This window comes from Vipera berus (genome assembly GCF_964194415.1).
Source record: "Vipera berus genome assembly, chromosome: 2".
Taxonomy (NCBI): domain Eukaryota; kingdom Metazoa; phylum Chordata; class Lepidosauria; order Squamata; family Viperidae; genus Vipera; species Vipera berus.
In genome coordinates, this window is record NC_138203.1 from 20,390,976 (window position 1) to 20,409,920 (window position 18,945).

At 38.0% G+C, this 18,945-nt stretch overlaps 1 protein-coding gene and 1 long non-coding RNA gene across 2 annotated transcripts in view; one reads left to right on the forward strand and one right to left on the reverse strand.

The window, feature by feature from the left end:
• Nucleotides 1-18,945, forward strand: part of OSMR (oncostatin M receptor) — a 36,565-nt gene that overhangs the window by 13,722 nt on the left and 3,898 nt on the right. Inside the window, exons 6-16 of the mRNA XM_081315479.1 lie at nt 2,745-2,883; nt 3,291-3,439; nt 4,910-5,052; nt 5,849-6,017; nt 9,335-9,411; nt 11,313-11,538; nt 13,081-13,266; nt 14,378-14,479; nt 17,241-17,417; nt 18,131-18,298; nt 18,804-18,885. Coding sequence (XP_081171605.1) covers nt 2,745-2,883; nt 3,291-3,439; nt 4,910-5,052; nt 5,849-6,017; nt 9,335-9,411; nt 11,313-11,538; nt 13,081-13,266; nt 14,378-14,479; nt 17,241-17,417; nt 18,131-18,298; nt 18,804-18,885 — 1,618 coding nt within the window. The remainder of the gene's footprint in view (nt 1-2,744; nt 2,884-3,290; nt 3,440-4,909; nt 5,053-5,848; nt 6,018-9,334; nt 9,412-11,312; nt 11,539-13,080; nt 13,267-14,377; nt 14,480-17,240; nt 17,418-18,130; nt 18,299-18,803; nt 18,886-18,945) is intronic.
• On the reverse strand, nt 10,591-15,927 carry LOC308660855. Its single transcript, XR_014024829.1, has 3 exons — nt 15,811-15,927; nt 12,932-12,999; nt 10,591-10,605 (listed from the first exon to the last, which is right to left on the reverse strand). It is a non-coding gene; the product is annotated as an uncharacterized lncRNA (long non-coding RNA).

An 18,945-nucleotide genomic window follows, 5' to 3' on the forward strand; every position in this document is an offset into this window, starting at 1 on the left:
CTCGATGGATTTACAGAATTAAAAAGAAGCTGAATGGTGAGTCATTGTATAAAACCAGACTTGTAGCTCAGGGTTTCACTCAACGTTATCCTGAAGATTATACAAATACTTATTCATCGACAGTTCAGAATGAAAGTGAAAATTGCCTTAGTCACTGCAACTATTCTTGATTTAGAAGTTTTCCAGTTCGATGTTGAAACGGCTTATCTACATGCTGACCTAGATGAAGAAATCTACGTGAAAGGTCCTCCAGGATTCCGACAGCAAGAAGGGGATACGTGGTTCCTACACAAAAGTCTTTATGGTCTGAAACAGTTTGGTTTAATGTGGTACTTATGTCTTTCTGACAAACTAAATTTAATGGGCTTTATTAAGTCCGAATCTGATGAATGCGTGTTTACTAAAGGATCTGACAATAGGTATGAGATAGTTCTTGTTTATGTTGATGATATTGTTTATATTGTTCCAAATAAGCAGATGAGTGAGAACTTTGCTAAAACTTTACAAAAGTATTTCACATTGAAGTCTTTAGGATATATTAATACTTATTTGGGTGCTCAGGTTGTCAAAACGCAGAAGGCGTTTAGTCTCTCACAAGAAGATAAAATTGAACAACTTTTGCATCACTGTAACATGAAGGATACTAAGACAGTGAGTATACCCATGCAAACTGATTTTCACAACTTGGCATATGAACCAAGTCCTGAGTTCGAAGATCAAACACTTTTATCACTCAGTAATTGGGTCGCTGTTGTATATTAGTAGTTGGACTAGACCTGACATTGCATTTCGTGTTAATCTCTTATCACGACATGTAGGCAAGGCAAAACAGTTTCATTGGACATGTGTTAAGAGATTATTGAGATACCTAAAACACACTAAAAAGATAAATTTATTATTATGTTTATTATTATTTATTATTTATTATTATTTATTATTTATTATTATCCTTAAGTAACACCAGCTGCCTGCAATTAGTGCAGGTTCGAGTCCCACCAGGCTCAAGGTTGACTCAGCCTTCCATCCTTCCGAGGTAGGTAAAATGAGGACCCAGATTGTTGGGGGCAATTAAGCTGACTTTGTAATAATGCCGCTTGGGGTGTGTGTGTGAAAGCCCTAATAAGCAGGCATATACATAGAATGAAGGCTACTGCTAAGCTTGTAAGCCGCCCTGAGTCTTCGGAGAAGGGCGGGATATAAATGGAATTAAAATAAAATAAAATAAATAAAAATATACTGATTATGTAGAGCTATGTTGTTATGCAGATTCTGATTGGGTGAGTGATAGGAAGTCATGTAAAAGTACTTCAGGTTATATGATGTTTTTAAATGGATGTCCTGTTTACTGGCATGTACGTAAACAGAATTTTATTTCCTGTTCATCTACTGAAGCTGAATATGCTTGTGTTTCAGATGCATGTAATTCTTTAATGTGGTTTGATGCTTTAGTCACAGATATCTGGACACACCTGATTTGACCAATTACTGTGATGGAAGACAATGAATCTGTGGTTTATATATCTGAAACACGATTTACAGGTTCTAGGTCTAGACACATTGACATCCGTTATAAAAATATAAAAGTAGTTAAACATGGCTTTGTGAAATTGCAGTATGTGTCTACACATGATCAGATTGCTGATATGCTTACTAAGCCACTTCCTACAGCTCAGCATGAGTATCTGCGTAAGAAAATGTGCCTTACCTGAGTTCTGCTTTACTGACAAAAGAAGGGGTTGTCACTGCATTTTTGTGTTTGTCAGCTAAGCACGTTGCAGTTTGCTCTTTGCCAGTTGTGTTATCATTGTAACTATGGTGTTTGTCACATATCCAACTATGTTTTTTAGTTTAATCTCTGTCTCTACTATTGCGTGCACATGTCTCTGGTTTAATCTCTGTTTCTACTATTGCATGCGCATGTCTTTGGTTTAATCTCTGTCTCTACTACTGCGTGCGCATAAAATAAAAAACAATCGTTTTTTCCCCTTCTCTTTGTGCTGTTCGGTAAGCCAGAACATGTAGTCAGTTAAGAGTTTTTTGATTAACGTGTTGTTATAGTAAATATGTTTTGGGTTTTCTTTATCTTACTTGTTTTGTACCATGTTTCGGATGAACCACGGCTCATCGACCTCTGATAAACAAAGATACGGGAGTTTTTGATTTACACTCCTGACAAAGCGAGGGGCCAGCTCAGAGTTGTTTCACAGCTGCAAGCAACATAAGCCTAATAATCTTCCCCCAAGATCCATTATGTGGTTGTTTCCAAGGGAGGACTGTTGAGATTCTTTTATCATAAGTAGTAGATAATATAGTTGCTGCTGTTAGCTATTTATAAGTGGCTCTGGTTCCTTGTGCCTGACATTCTGGATAAAAACAAGATGACGAAGCACTATGTATGCTTTTCTGAATTCCTGGCAAAAAAGCAGAATATAATGTTAATAAAAATGAATGAAATACTTAGGTGAGCCAATTTCGCTTTCTAAATAAAGCAGGGGCAGGGAAAGTACAGTTTTCTATCATCTTTATTGGCCAACGGTCATTGGAAACATCCTTGAATAAAGGGGACAGGATATCCAAAGATGGGGAGGGATTCAGTATCTGTTCTCAAGGCTTGCATTTATCATTTTTCTGCTGGTGGGGGGTGGGGGGGGAAATCAAGGCGATCAACTTGATTTGTTTGGAAAGTAATTGTATAGATGAAATATATAAGAAAATAACATATGAATCTGAACTTGTTTTAATAGACCAGCCTGATAAACCCCAAAATCTAAGCTGTGAAACTGAAGACATGATTAATATTAGATGTACTTGGAATCCTGTTTACGTATCGAAAGACTGTTTCTTTAGGGAAGCCTGTCCAATGGAATTTATTTTGTCTGATGTGTAAGTATTCTCAAATCAGTCTTCCAAAGTCAATCCAAAGCATAATATGAAGGAACTTAGATTAGTTGTATCAGGATTTATGGGGTATCTTTGAAAGGAATATTTGGGATTGTTGAAGACCTTGATGCCAGGAGACAAAATCTGTCTTGGATAAAAGAGATTGGTGATTATCAGAAAGTTAAAACAAATAAGCTATTTACATATTTAACTTGAATAGACGAAACCTTTGACATTTTGCTTAAGGTCATTGTATGCCTGTAATACAGACATTTATAGTGGCTTAGAGATAAATCTTAGTTTAGGATAAAGCTTGAACTTGTAGGCAAACATCATTTTTTAATGTATTATTTTTGTCTGCAAATAAAATAAATATTGTCTTTTCTCCTTCCCATGCTATTTTTTGATAGCTCTTCTACAAAAATATATTGCAGTACAAAATTCCAAAATAGCTGTTCATTCAAGATGGGAAACCAATTCCTATACAATGTAAGGTTAACCGCCAGAAATTGCCTTGGACAGAAACATGAGCAGCTTAGTTTTAATGTAATGCACATAGGTAAGGGTTGATTTTGTTTACTAATTTTTATGTTTCATCCTAATGTCACAGTCTAACTGGATAAAAATGTAAAGTAAAATTTAGGAACAGATTAGCCTGTACTTGTGAGAGCTCAAGATAATATATTGATTGGTTCTTGCTAATAGAATTGTCTGTCCCACAAAACAAAGGTCTGGAGAAGTTGAAATTGCAGGAATCTGCTGTTTCTTCTCCTGTTATGTTTCCTCACTGATAAATAAAAATTGATGATTTCTCTGATTTTGAGAAAAGCAGAACAATTGAAAACTTGGTAAAGAAACATGACATTTAGTCCATTCTTATCTAACTTGATGACCTACATGTTAAGTCTTTCAATTGTGAGTGTAACACATCTGGAGAATACCACATTGAGTAGAAATCAGTGATTTTCACAAAAGGGGGTGAGGGTCAAAAGAGACATGTCATGATGCCCCTTTTTATTTTTTTTATTTTTTATTTATTTTAATTCCATTTATATCCCGCCCTTCTCCTAAGACTCAGGGCGGCTTACAAGCTTAGCAGTAGCCTTCATTCTATGTATATGCCTGCTTATTAGGGCTTTCACACACACCCAAGTGGCATTATTACAAAGTCAGCTTAATTGCCCCCAACAATCTGGGTCCTCATTTTACCTACCTCGGAAGGATGGAAGGCTGAGTCAACCTTGAGCCTGGTGGGATGCGAACCTGCACTAATTGCAGGCAGCTGGTGTTACTTAAGGAGGCATTAGCCCACTGCTCCACCAAGGCTCTTTTTTTTACACACAACATGTACAAAAAGAGTGGGGCTTGTGCTGTATTGCGTGCAGGGTCTTGCCTGTTATGACCTTTCTTCCTACAGATGCCACTGGGTGATTTAAGCAATTTAGAATTTCTAGTTTGTTTAGCTGCTCCCATTGCTTTTCTCCTCCTGATTTACTTTAAGCTGCTATTGATTCAGCTTTTGGGGTTCCTTTAGTTGCCCTTCACTCTTCATGGTGATTCGTCACCCAGAAGAGTCAAGTTACAAAAATCAGCAACATGGTATGTAGATTGGATTCCTTTGAGCACCATCATGCCAGGGAAATTATGATTACCCTCCTCATTTCTGCAGGAGGAGAAAGAGATCTTTTTTATGTCCTTCTTTTCCTGTCTTTGGGAAGTGCACCGACTGTGTTGGGAAACAGGGCACACTTCTCCGATGGGAATGAAAGAGAAGAGAAAGCAAGTCTGGAGCAAAAGAAAATAAGTTGAAGTGGAGGAAGTAGGAAAAAGACAAAACCTAATAGATGGTTGCCATAATTTTTGTGCCTGAAGATCTTTTGGAGTTTCATGACAGAGAAGGGAAATCCAGGGATAAGAAAGCAATTTTGGAGGAGTTTGTTTGTTTGTATTGTTGTTTTTATGTTCCAAAGTATTGATTTACTTTCTTTTTGGAATTCTCATAGTCCTTCATTTTTCTCTTTTCAACCAGTTCGTCCTGTAATTTTCAGTAAACCATCTGTCGATTATCAAAATGCTACCTTTATTCAGTTATCTTGGGATATAAACCCAATAAATGCAAGTCTATCGTTGTTATGCCAAATCAGTGCTGCAAATGGTGGTGGGACTAAGCAGGTGAGAAGCATCTATATCTAAATAAAATAATAGCAACTCTCCCTACCGCATTATAAATCTTGCATGAGGAGTCAGAGGTTCACATGTGTCTTGTTTAATTCAGAAACGCTTTTAGTTTTCTGTGTGACAATTGCAAAACAGAACAGACTCTAACCTTGAGACACACTACAACCCAGTCTCAATCATGGAACAGTTCATCTTATTGCAAATAGTAAATTCATTAGCCTTTATGAAGCCACCAAATAGTGGCTTATATCTAGTGGAGTCCTTCTGTTAGTGACCCAGAAATTGCTAATGTTACCTTGTCTGCAGAGCCCCCAGATCTGTTCCAAAGAATGAGAGGAACCCTTTGGACAAACATTGGGATTCAATGTGTAAATTAAACTTTTCAGAGTTTAAGTTGATTGGAAAGGTGGATAGGAATGAACATAATGAAAATGTCTTCAAATCAAATTCAAATCTTGCTAGCTTCATAGATATGTCTGTGTAGGTTCTTGGAAGTAATATATAGATGTGGCCTGGAGTTGCTGCTTTTCAAGATTTGTTGTTGTTTAGATTTTTCAGTGTAGCCTACAGCTCTGGATTTCCAATAAACTGAAGTCCAATCCAAAAGCAGATCTAACCCTGCTTATTTTTTTATTTTTTTATTTTTGGGGGGGGGGGAATCCAGTCAAAATTGATAAAATGCTGCCATCTGCTGTTGGTGTAAAATATGTAGTTACATTTCAGAAAAAAGTTATCTCAGAGAAAGACAATATTTGACCTTTTAACAGGTTTACTCTTTTATGTTTTGCAGTACAATATCACACTGCAGTCCAATTCAGATTTCCCTCCCCACTTCCAGTTAGGTGGACTGCAGCCTGCTACAAAGTATGCATTAAAAGTACGCTGTGCTGCAGATGTTGGTCCCTCCTGGAAATGGAGTAGCTGGACGGAGAATATAATTTCTGAGACTCCTGAAGCTGGTGAGCATTCTGTTGTGGAGGAAAACTTTAAAGGAAATGGAGCCTAGAGTTTTGTCATCTTCTCTATTTGGTATCCTCCAAGTACTTGGACTACAACTTCCATTATCTCCAGCTAGCACAGATAGAGGATGAAAGAGTGCAGGCCAATACAGACCACAATTGAACCCAACATTTATGTTGTTAAGTTATGCATTTCGGTCAATATAAAAGGGGGGAAAAATGACATTACCATAGGTGTATACTATAGGCCGCCTAACCAAGCAGAGGAAATAGATGAACTTTTTGCTAGTCAGCTAACTAAGGTATGTAAGAAGCACATCACGATAGTAATGGGGGACTTTAATTACCCTGATATCAACTGGGAGACAAACTCTGCACCAAGTGGAAGATCAAACAGATTCCTGTCAAACCTAGGAGACAACTTCCTCTCCCAAAAAGTAGAGAAGGGAACTAGGGGATTAGCCATATTGGATTTAATTCTCACAAACAGAGATGAAATGATAGAAGGTGTCGAAGCCACAGGAACCTTGGGGGGAAGTGATCATGCAATATTGGAATTCAACATTCTGGAGGCACAAGCAATAGAACACAGCCAAACTAGAGTCTTGGACTTTAAAAGAGCTAATTTCAATAAACTTAGAGAGACCATGGGAAGAATTCCATGGATGAGAATCCTAAAGGGGAAAACAACTCAAGAAGCTTGGGAAATTTTGAAAAGTGAGATAATAAAGCCCAGTCTAGTACAATACCAACAAAGAAGAAAAATAACAGCTCTCAAAAGAAACCAGCATGGCTGCATAAAGAACTCTCTGATAAATTGAAAGATAAAAAGGACAAATATAAGAAGTGGAAAGAGGGGCACATAACTAAGTCAGAATATCAGCAAATAGCCCGTGCCTGCAAAGATGAAGTGAGGAAAGCTAAGGCTCAAAATGAACTAAGGCTTGCGACCAAAGTCAAAAATAACAAAAAATGCTTCTTTCAACATATAAAAAACAAGAAAAAAGTTAAGGAAATGATTGATCCATTAGTGGGGGAAAGTGGCAAGAAGGTGACAAGCAATAGGGAGAAAGCAGAACTATTTAACTCATTTTTTGCATCTGTCTTTACACAAAGGGAAAAAACAGTCCAACCTACCAAAACCAGTGCCATAAAAAACAGAATAGAAACGCAAGTTAAGATAGGCAAAAAAATGGTAAGTGAACACCTGTCCAGCCTAGACGAGTTCAAATCACCAGGGCCAGATGGATTACATCCCAAAGTTCTCAAGGAACTGGCAGACGTGATCTCAGAACCACTGAACTATATTTTTCATAGATCCTGGAGCACTGGGGAACTACCAGAGGACTGGAAGAGAGCTGATGTAGTTCCCATCTTCAAAAAAGGGAAAAAAATAGATCCAGGAAACTACAGACCTATCAGCCTGACCTCAATACCTGGGAAGATTCTGGAAAAGATAATCAAACAACAAATCAGCGAACACCTTGATGCAAACAAAGTCATCACTAAAAGTCAACATGGGTTTGTCGAAAACAGATCATGCCAGACAAATCTTATTACATTCTTTGACCAAGTGACAAAATTAGTGGACCAGAGGAATGCTGTAGATATAATTTACTTGGATTTCAGTAAGGCATTTGATAAAGTAGATCACAACCTACTACTTGATAAGATAGAAAAATGTGGGTTAGACAGCATCACCACCAGATGGATTCGTAGCTGGCTGACAGGCCGTACTCAGCGTGTGGTCCTCAATGGAACTGCATCTACATGGAAGGAAGTGTGTAGTGGGGTGCCCCAGGGCTCTGTTCTGGGCCCAGTGCTCTTCAATATCTTCATCAACAATTTGGATGAGGGGATAGATGGGGAACTCATCAAATTTGCAGACGACACCAAGCTGGCAGGAATAGCCAATATGCCAGAAGATAGGCTTAAGATACAGAAGGATCTGGACAGACTCAAACACTGGGCACTATCTAACAAAATGAAATTCAATGGTGAAAAAAGTAGGGTTCTACATTTAGGCAGGAAAAATCAAATGCACAGGTATAGTATAGGTGGTACCTTGCTCAATAGTAGTAACTGTGAGAGGGATCTCGGAGTCCTAGTAGACAATCACTTAAATATGAGCCAGCAGTGTGCTGCAGCTGCCAAAAAAGCCAACACAGTGTTAGGCTGCATTAACAGAGGGATAGAATCAAGATCAAGTGAAGTACTAATACCACTTTACAATGCTTTGGTAAGGCCACACCTGGAATACTGCATCCAGTTTTGGTCACCACGATGTAAAAAAGATGTCGAGACTCTAGAAAGAGTACAGAGAAGAGCAACAAAGATGATTGGGGGACTGGAGGCTAAAACATATAGGGAACGGTTGCTGGAATTGGGTATGTGTAGTTTAATGAAGAGAAGGGTGAGGGGTGACATGATAGCAGTGTTCCAATATCTCAGGGGCTGCCACAAAGAAGAGGGAGTGAAGCTATTCTCCAAAGCACCGGAAAGCAGGACAAGTGCGTTTTGCCCCATTTTCCAACCTTTTCTGCCACAGTAGTTAAGTGAATCATTGCAGTTATTAAGTTAGTAATGCAGCACTAAGTTAATCTGGCTCCTCCACTTAAAGTTCTGCTTTAGGCACAAAGCCAGCTGGGTGACCTTGGGCCAGTCACACACACTCAGCCTATGGATAGAGGCAATGGCAAACCACTTCTTAAAATCCTTGCCAAGAAAACTGCATGGACTTTTAGAGCCAAGAATCAGATACAATTGAATGGAAGGAAAAATAAATCTCCAGAAAGGCTGTACATTTTGCCCTGCAGTTATTGCTATTCAGTTTTCAAAATGTTCTTTTAATATAAACATTTTTATGGTTAATCCTAATTTTTTGTGGAGTAGGCTAAGGATGGTTCTGTTTAATTTATGGTTTGAAAATTTGATCTTTTTTTCTCTTTGTGAATAGCTGGTACTACAATATAAATAAAAGTAACCTTTCTACTCAAAATGAGAGATTTTGTTCTTATCTGCACTCAGTTTGATATGTACAGTATTAATACTGTATTGTGAATTTATATCCTCTTTTCTTATTTCAAGAATAGCCATCACCTCTTTCACAAAGACAATTCAAATAAGAAAGAAATGGTTATCAGGATGAAAATTTTGTAAGCACTGTCAAAGAATGCAAGTGTCCATCTTAAGGTGTCTGTGACTTGTGAAAGTGTAGAATATATTATATTAATATAACAGTGTATTTACATAATTATACTCTTTCTATTTGATTATTAAGCCTGCTTATATCATGTGTTGCATGCTTTGATTTTCAGCTCCATCAGGATTGCTTGATGTCTGGAGATATATTAACCCAGACTTGGAGCAACATAATGTAACTGTATTCTGGAGGGTGAGTCTGGCCATTCATATAAAACTGATAGGACATATAGAAACATATATAAATAAATAAATAGCCATCACACTATTCCTGTTTGAGGTGAGCAACACTGTGCTAAGTGCAGAAGGATAACAAGTATTGCAAGAAACAAACATTCAATAATTTAATAGATTAAAAATGGACAACAGATGGTCCATAAATATTGACTTCCTTCATTGATCTTGGATTTGGTCATTCATGCTTCCATATAATGCAGGGGTCTTCAAACTGGTTTGAAGACCCCTGATATAATTTATTTATTTATTTATTTGTTTGTTTTTATATACCGCCCTTCTCCCGAGGGACTCGGGGCGGTGTACAGAGTAAGGTAGGTATACAGTTAAACAATAGTAAAAAACGATAGTAAAAACAAATGAAACCCCAAGACCTATCAGGCCAGGCCGGACTGCTGGAACAGGTAAGTTTTTAGGTCGCGCCGGAAGGTGCGAAGGTCGGGGGCCATCCGGATTTCAGTAGGCAAGCAGTTCCAGAGGGTTGGCGCACCCACTGAGAATGCCCTCCCCCTGGGGGCCACCAGCCGGCATTCTTTGAGCGGTGGCACCCTGAGGAGGCCCTCTCTGTGGGAGCGCACAGGACGGAGGGGTGTTGACGTTGGCAGAAGGTGCTCCCGTAGGTAATCCGGACCCATGCTATGTAGGGCTTTGTATGTCATTGTTAGCACCTTGAATTTCACTCGGAAGGCAACCGGCAGCCAGTGCAGCTCACGAAGGAGAGGTGTGATATGGGAGTATCGGGAGGCCCCCAAAAGTGTTCGTGCAGCTGCACTCTGCACCAGTTGAAGCTTCCGAGTGGCTCTCAAGGGCAGCCCCATGTAGAGAGCGTTACAGTAGTCAAGGCGGGAGGTCACAAGTGCATGGGTGACTGTACGTAAGGCATCCAGGTCCAGATAAGGTCGTAGTTGGCGCACCAGTCGAACCCGAGTGAAGGCCCCCTTGGCCACAGCTCCTATGTGGTCTTCCAAGGATAGCTGTGAGTCTAGGAGGACACCCAGGTTGCGGGCCCTATTAATAGGGGGTAATAACTCATCCCCGATGTTAAGGGATGGAATGTTCTGAGTATCCTGGCATGCCGGTATGTACAGCCATTCAGTCTTGTCCGGGTTGAGTTGAAGCCTGTTCCTCCCCATCCATTCCCGGACCGCTAATGCTTTTTAGAAAGACAAAGAATGGTATCAGCCTTGGTTATAGGCAACATTCCCTAGTAAAGATAAAGGCCTAGTGGTCATAGAAAAGTACATGCAGGAAGATGAAATTTTGAATGATAAAAAAAATATTCCACTTGTCACAGCAATAATATTCATAGAATAGAATTATATGGGACATTATACAACAAGCTTTGCACACTACTGAATGATATTTCTTTGGTTGTGGGTTTTTTTCTACAGTAAATTACTGTGTGATAATGCAAAATGGAAGTGCAGCATTTTCATTTTTAACAATTGATGCCTCACCATTAAGGACAACTGAGGTGTTAAGTCTTTTCTATTAAAAGTGTCCATATCCTGTCATGAAAGTGTCCAACAGAATCATGTATAGTTTAGCCATTTGCTTGATGTACCACAGAGCTTACTCTGTTATCACACACAATAAATACAGTAAATAAATCTGGGTGAGTTTAGGGTGTATGAAAGAATAGCATGAAATTCTCTTCTCTTTGTGGACCCAAATCTTGAATATAAGGATATCTATTTTCTGTAAGGCATTGTAGAAGAGATGTAGTGTTATCTTGTATGTTCTTTCTCACACAGTGAGAAAACTGATAACATCTGTAACGAAAAACAATCTGAAACTATTCTAGAAAAGTGCATTGATGAGAAATGTTTTTTAAAGATAATTTTGCTTTCCTGCCCATAGGAATCCTCAGAATTTCATGCTAATGGAAAGATCCAAAAATATCACCTATCCTTGGAAAACTTAGAGGAACCTTCTACACAGCATCACAATTACTCAATTTCTGCATCACAGAAATCCTCAATGATTTCTCTTGGCAACCATTCTTACAAAATCCTTGTCTGGGCACACAACAAAGTATCTGCATCTTCTCCCTCAGCGATTATCATCCCAGCAACTAATAAAAATGGTGTGTTCATTTAGACATGTTACTCTAATGAATCCTCCTTTCCTGAACCAGAAAGTAATGTGAAACCACAACCCCAGATTTTTTTTTATTTCCATGATTACATAGTAAGAGTCTACTCCTTTTGTATTGTTTGTTTGTTTGTTTATTTAATTTGTATCCTGCCTTTATTATTTTTACAAATAACTCAAGGTAGAGAATATATCCAATATGACTTCCTCCTCCTGTTTTCCTCACAACAACAATCCTGTGAGGTGAATTGGGCTGAGAGAGTGTGATTAGCCCAGGGTCACTTGTTGGCTTTCATGGCTAGACTTGAACACACCGCCTCCCACTTTCTAGGATGGTACCCTGGTAGGTAACCTTGGCTCCTTTATGACTCATGGACTTCAACTCCCAAAATTCCTGAGCCAACATAACTCATAATTCTTAATTTTTAACTTATTGTAATTGGGTTTTTTAATCAGAGTTATAGGGGTTTTAGATTTTTAATCAAGGATAATTTAATCTATTTTAATTGTTATTAACTTTTTGTATTGTAATGTTGTTTTAATTGCCTTGTGAACTGCCCTGGGTCCTACGGGAGAAGGGCGGTATATAAGTTCAATAAATAATAATAATAATAATAATAATAATAATAATAATAATAATAATAATAATAATAATAATAATAATAACCTCTCCCTGTCCCATCAGCATGGCTGGCTTAGGAATTCTGGGAGTTGAAGTCCACGAGTCATCAAAGAGCCAAGGTGGCCTACCCCTGCACTATACCAAACTGGCTGTCTTATCAAATTTAATAAACTTTAGTTTGACTGAATGTTTGGGATTTCAGCCTTATATGTCAGCTTATACTCTGCTGCTCCCTGAACATGACATTTTTTTAACGCATTGTAATGTAAAATGTTTAGCAATTTACTCACTGGTTATATTATGCATTTAAAACATTTATACACATAAAGCTTTCTTTTAAAATTCTGCATTGTTCATTTCATTTTCCACAAACCCAGAGAAGTTCCAGGGTCTGTGTTACAAAGAGGACAATGTAATTTTAATAATCTCTTCTCAAAAATAAATCCCATTTAATTTCATGGGATATACCTTCACATGAATGGAGATGGGCTTTTCACTCAGATTCCACCGAATGAAAAAGCACTGAGAATTAGTGTGGTTTATTTGATTGAATTCTTTAAAACAAACAGGGAATGGTGAAATGTAAGTCTTTGCTGGCAGAAAACAAAACAACTAATTCTACTGTTTTATTTATTGCATGTATATCTAGGGCTTGTTCCTGGTTAGACTTAATTACAGTTCAAATATGCCAGGCAAACATTTTTTTTCTGAAAGTCCCCATAACATTGCCCGGAATTCATAGTGAATGAGAATGCATGTTTACCAAAGGTTGACAAAAATTGTTGGAGGATCAGCAGAACATTTGCATTTTGTATAGGTCTCTCCAGAAAGCTGTGTGAAAGAAAGATAAATATTATGAATGAAATTTAAAGATTTTGGTGCTGATGCCTAAAAATTGTTGCATTTTTTAAGGTAAAGTGCATTATAGTGAGGAGACCACAGATAACAATACAGAACATGGAATTTATATTTCTTGGAAGCCTCAAAGCAAGTTCAGTCAATATGTTGTTGACTGGTGCAACCACCCCACAGGGCATGCGTGTGATTTTCAATGGAAGAAGTATGAGCAAAACAAATCCAGTGATCTCATTACATCTGGTAAGAAGAAGAAAAAAGTTTGCTAGTGAATAATTCCAGAGATTATTGCTGTCTGGTTGTTAAAGCTACTGTAACAATGGATTTTTCTTTCAGTCAAGATTGAGTGACTTTATGGACAAATCTATAGCTTCCTTGCCAGCAATATAGAAATGATTAGCCCTTGTTTTCTTCTGGAATATTTTTTCAACTTCTTAGTTACTGTGAGGATTTCCTACCCAGTGCTTTTTTTGTAAAAGAAAAAGGTGCCGGAACTCACCCATGTCATAACGCACCTTGCCTACCCTACAAGGTTCCACCCAAAAAAGGTGCCGGAACTCCGTTCTGGGCGTTCTATGACAAAAAAAGCCCTGTTCCTACCTGAGAATTAGCAAGGACTGGCCCATTTCATAAAACCAATGTAATATTTACAAGGATACATTTATCAATCAATTAAATCTTTATTATGGTCACAGACCAGCATAAGAAGGTGCAATATAAAATATTTAAATAACTAAAAAATAAAAATGCACAGAGTTAAAAAATTAATTATGAAATGTGCAAGGATATTGCTACTTCCTCCAGCCTGGATGTTCAGCTCCATTCTGACACACAAGTTCAGAAATTAGTTTCTCAAATGAGGAAGAAGGGGGGAAGGTGTTTTTTCAAAACTGGATGAAGGAACAGAGGCCCAGTCTACCATGTTCATTTCCTCAGAAAGGGTTGTTGCCAAAAAGATCCTTAGTGGAAGGTAGACTGTTCTGTGAGGACTACATTGTGGGCATAAAGGTTCTTCTACACAAGGATTTAAATGGAGACCCCACAAGATCAACAGAAGTACTGTGTTTTCCTTTTTCAATGTGAATTCACTCCCTATCACTCTCCAGCTTTTGTAATTAACCACACCTGGCAGCCATTTTGTGCTAGTTTTTCATCTCGTAACAACTATATTTGAGGTAAAGCCCATGACATTTGAAAAGAAAAAATAAATCAGAAGCTTTATATAGTTCTTAATATTTTAATCAATAAAATCAATATTTTTCAAGTTTCCCTAACATCATCACTAGCTTCTACTTGTAATCATACATGTTATATTCCTAACTCTTGTTGGTATATTTCTTGAAATATATTTTAGATGCCTTCAGCCGTGGAGTAAGATACACTTTTAATGTGTATGGAATACAAGATGATAGAAGTTATTTATTGGAAAAGAAGGTTAAATATCTCAAAGAAGAGGGTAAGTTATGCTAAACTTGTATATCTTAAATTAGACTGTGCTTGCAATTTGTTATGCCCATGTATAGCACACAGGCTCTGTGCCAGTGCAGAATTCGCTTTGCACCTCAGTTTTGTTGTATTGTGGTCTGTGTTCAGCAGTGATTTTATTGTGTAACTTGCCTCATTGCAAAAATGGAACACTGAATAGCTATGTGGAATGTGCTTGCCCTTGTTTGCTTCCCAATTACTGAGCTTCAGCTAACACAAGTTTCTGTTCACAGAACCTTAAAAGAGAAATATGGTTGAACAGTTGCTCAGGTCCTTGTTCTCTGTTCCAGCACAGATTAATTTTGCATAAGAAAAGACAGATGTGCACCATTCTTAAAGATACATTTCAGATACATTTCTTAATTGTCTGTTGTAAATGTTTATAGTGGTTCTATCTGCCCAGCAGACCAGATGGTTGTACTAAAATGAACGGGGATAAAAATCCTGTTGTTCCCTTTCTTGTTACAAGTGGATTAGTTCAGGGCTTTTCAACCTTTTCACCCATTGTACCCCTTTTAGGATATGGCAACATCCGAGTACCACCAGTCGCCTAGCAAGGTGTCAAAAACTTGATGACCCAGAAAAATAAAAAGGAAAAAAGTGATGAAGTACAGGTAGTCCTTGACTTACAACAGTTCACTTAGTGACTGTTCAAAGTTACAATGGCACTGAAAAAAGTGCCCCCCCAAGCCACAGCTGAACAAGACACCTGCCTGCCTGCATGGCGGTGCTCTTCCTCCTGTCTGAGGTTTTCATTGTTGTGAGCATTTCTATTGAGGATTGGCAGTGGAGGTGGGGTGGGGGGTGTTTGGTTTTTATTTCACCCCCCCCCCCCGCTCTGCTGGGTGGTTGCAGCAGGGTTTGGTCACTTCAAAACCTGGGACATTGGTGACCGCCATAAATATGGGACACTGGGACACTGTGACCATCATAAATATGAATCAGTTGCCAAGCATCTGAATGTAAATCACAAGACCCTGGAGATGCTGCAACATTGCAGCTGATCAGCGCTTCTTCTGGGCTCAGAAGCACCAGGATCAGCGCCGAGCTCCGTACCACTGGATTAGTTGAATGTAAAATGCCAGGATGCTGCTTGAATTTTGTTAGAGTTGCATCGTGGATGTTGGTGGGATGCTAACTATGCCTTTTCTTATATTAGCCAATACTGTGTTAATTCTCATTGTGTGGAGTTTGATTGATCCAGGTCTATCTATCTCTACTCCTACTTCAGACAACTTCCTGTTCTTGATGCCTGTCTATAGACATTGTTTGTTACTTGGTATTTTCTCTTTCTAACTTTACCTGTAGCTTGCACAAATGGTTAGAGGTGTCGGGAATTCGATTAGTTTTGCCATGCCATTGTACCATCTTCAGAGCTGTCCACGTGAAGATCTCCAGTACAGGAGATTGGGAACTTTTGCCCCATTACAAATGCTCAGATTTGTTTTACCAACACATGTAGATATAGAAAAGGGAAAAAGCATTTGCAGTTCATTTTGCTTTGTTATTATATGGAAGCTGTGATTGGGCAAGGTTTGGGTGTGTAATCTGAGGTGGGGTAGTTTTTTGTTGCTGCAAAATCTGCAGGAGCTTGAGACAGAATACTGTTGAGACAGGGATTTATGCATTCTGCTTTTGGTTGGGTGGCAGGAACACCAATTAATTTAGGACACACTTAGCAACTTTTAAGATGTGTGGACATCAACTTCCAGAATTCCCCAAGCAGCAAGTGCTGGCTGGGGAATTCTAGGAGTTGAAGTCCACATATCTTAAAGTTGCCAACTTTGAAAAACCCTAATTTGGGATATTTCCTGCCTGTTTTCTTACTGCTGGATGGCCAGACATAAAAATGCCCCATGACTCCAAAACCTTTTAGGAAAGGGATGAAGAAATTTATAATAGGTTTAAATACCTCTTAGAAGGAAGACATTGAAGCCTCCCAGCCATTGATATACACTTCACACAAAGATGGGAATTCATATTGGAATGTTTTCCTACCTGTATTGGCATGACTTCCTTCCTTCATGGTGTTGTAAACTAACAGATCTCTCTGGCATAATGTTTTCATTTACATGATCGTTAGTTGTGTAACAAACTTTAATTATTAAGTGTATTAATTAAAGCTGCTCAATACGCAGATATAATTTTTTAGGTTTGAATAAGCTGTACATTTCTTCCTGCATTTTTTCCATGATGGTCCAGGTCTCATAATGGTCCAGATATCCACAACCACAAAATGTTAATCTCAGCACAGCACTGCATACTTGGGGTGGGGGTGGGGCAGATACAGAGGAGCAAGGAAGATTAAAAACTAGGAGAAATCCTAAGACCTAATATTAACAATCCATGTATGCGATAGGCAAGATCAGGGGTAGGCAACCTTGGCTCTTTTATGACTCATGGACTTCAACTCCCAGAATTCCTGAGCTAGCATGGCTGGCTCAGGAATTCTGGGAGTTGAAGTCCACGAGTCATAAAAGAGCCAAGGTTGCCTACCCTTGGGCAAGATGATAGCAGGAAGTATTTACTGAATATTGTGTAGCTAATCAGCAAAGTTTGGCCAGCAGACCTTAATCAGCAACATTAGCTTAGTTCTATTTTTTATTTTCAAAGTTTGTGATGGTCAATTCTCAGAATGGAAACGTGCACTGGAAATTTAATCATAATGTAAAGACTAAGGATTAAAACTATCGCAAACACATAGTAAATGTTGTCAATTTTCTGTTTTCCAGAACCACTACAATATATCTTATGTAATATAGTTAATATCACTGCAAATTCATTAAGAGTAACCTGGGAACCATATGATCAAAAATTCAACTCTTGTTTTATTAGAGGTTATGTACTTTACATGAAAATGGATAATCAGAATTGTATGGTACAAGGCTCTGAACCATTTAGACATGCAAGTAAGTGATCCTCTTTTCTCCAGAATAATGTATCTTTAAGTGAGATGTGAGCATTATTTAGGAACTGGTGCACAGTTCTCCTAAGCACAAAAGAAGTTGAAATATAGTTTATAACTCATGTTTTTTCATAAACAAATGAAAGTAATCGAAGAGGAAAAACAAAGTTGAAAATTCCTAATAGGAACTCAAGGTCTAAATCAGTGTTTCTCAACCTCAGCAACTTTAATTTGTGTGGACTTCTGGCTAGGGAATTCTGGGAGTTGAAATCCATACCTCTTAAAGTTGCAAAGGTTGAAAAATACTACTCTAGAGAGTTGCAACGGAGGAAAAGCTATGTAGAGAAACCAGAAGTATATTTTGATTTTGAAATGGGTACCATTTTGTTTTCTCTGAATGTCTCCATCTTATGTTTTCCTCTTCAAGCGAATTAGCTGATTGATGCAGACATTTTTTGTTTTCAACATTACGACATTCCTTTTTAAAATTTGAGGCTTTCGTCATCAAATAATGAACGTTATGAACCTACATAAAAGAGAACAACATTGACAAAACCTTGATGAAGCTTGATTATGATTGTGAAGTAGTAGTGAAGGTGATGCTAGGATGACATAAGAGCCTTTTGTCTTAAATAAGATCAATATTTGCAGAGATGTTTGAAGGAGGGGAACAAGTGAGACTATTGTTTGTGGCCTAAACTTCCTTCTTGATTTCAGATAATCTAATGATATGCAGTTACAAAATTGAAAAACCAAACCAAACTGAATTCACAGTGAGACATTTGAAACCCAGAACAAAGTACTTGTTTGCTGTTCAGGCTTATGCTGTCAAACCTCATTATACTGACAATGGCACCTTTAAGACAGTGTTTACACCAGATGATGGTAAGTTCTCCTCATTTGTACCTATTTACTATAAGTACAAACATTGAACTTCTTTGAATTTTGGCAGCTTGAAAGATTGTTGTGGGTTTGGACCCATGTCTTTTATTTATTTTGAATATAATAGTTTGCATTTCTACATATAGCATATAAAAGTGAAGACAAAGGCTTCCCCCATCCAGTTGTGTCTGACTTTGGGGGTGGTGTTCATTTCCATTTCTTAGCCGAGGGAGCTGACAAGCTCCACGTCTTTAACCACTGAGCCATTTTGCCAACCACAGGTGACAACCACATTTTTTTAATTAGCCTTTGCTGGCATTTTGCAATTTATATCAGTGAAACATAACTCTTCATCAAGAAATAGATGATTACTAATGTTACATTTTTTCCTAAAAAATAATTGAAAAATCTTTTTTCTTTAAGTTTAGCCCAAGAAATCTGTCTTATTGTGTTGAAGAATTACAATTAAACATTTAAATAGAAGTGTACCTTATTTTCTTTCCAACAGGAAAATGGCTTTTCCATTTACTTTACCTACTAGTGATTATCCCATTGATGCTGATGTGTATGTGCTCCAGGAAAAGTAATCGGTAAGTGCACAGCAAAAAAAATGTATCAATAGTAATAAGAAGAAGCAGACATAAACATAA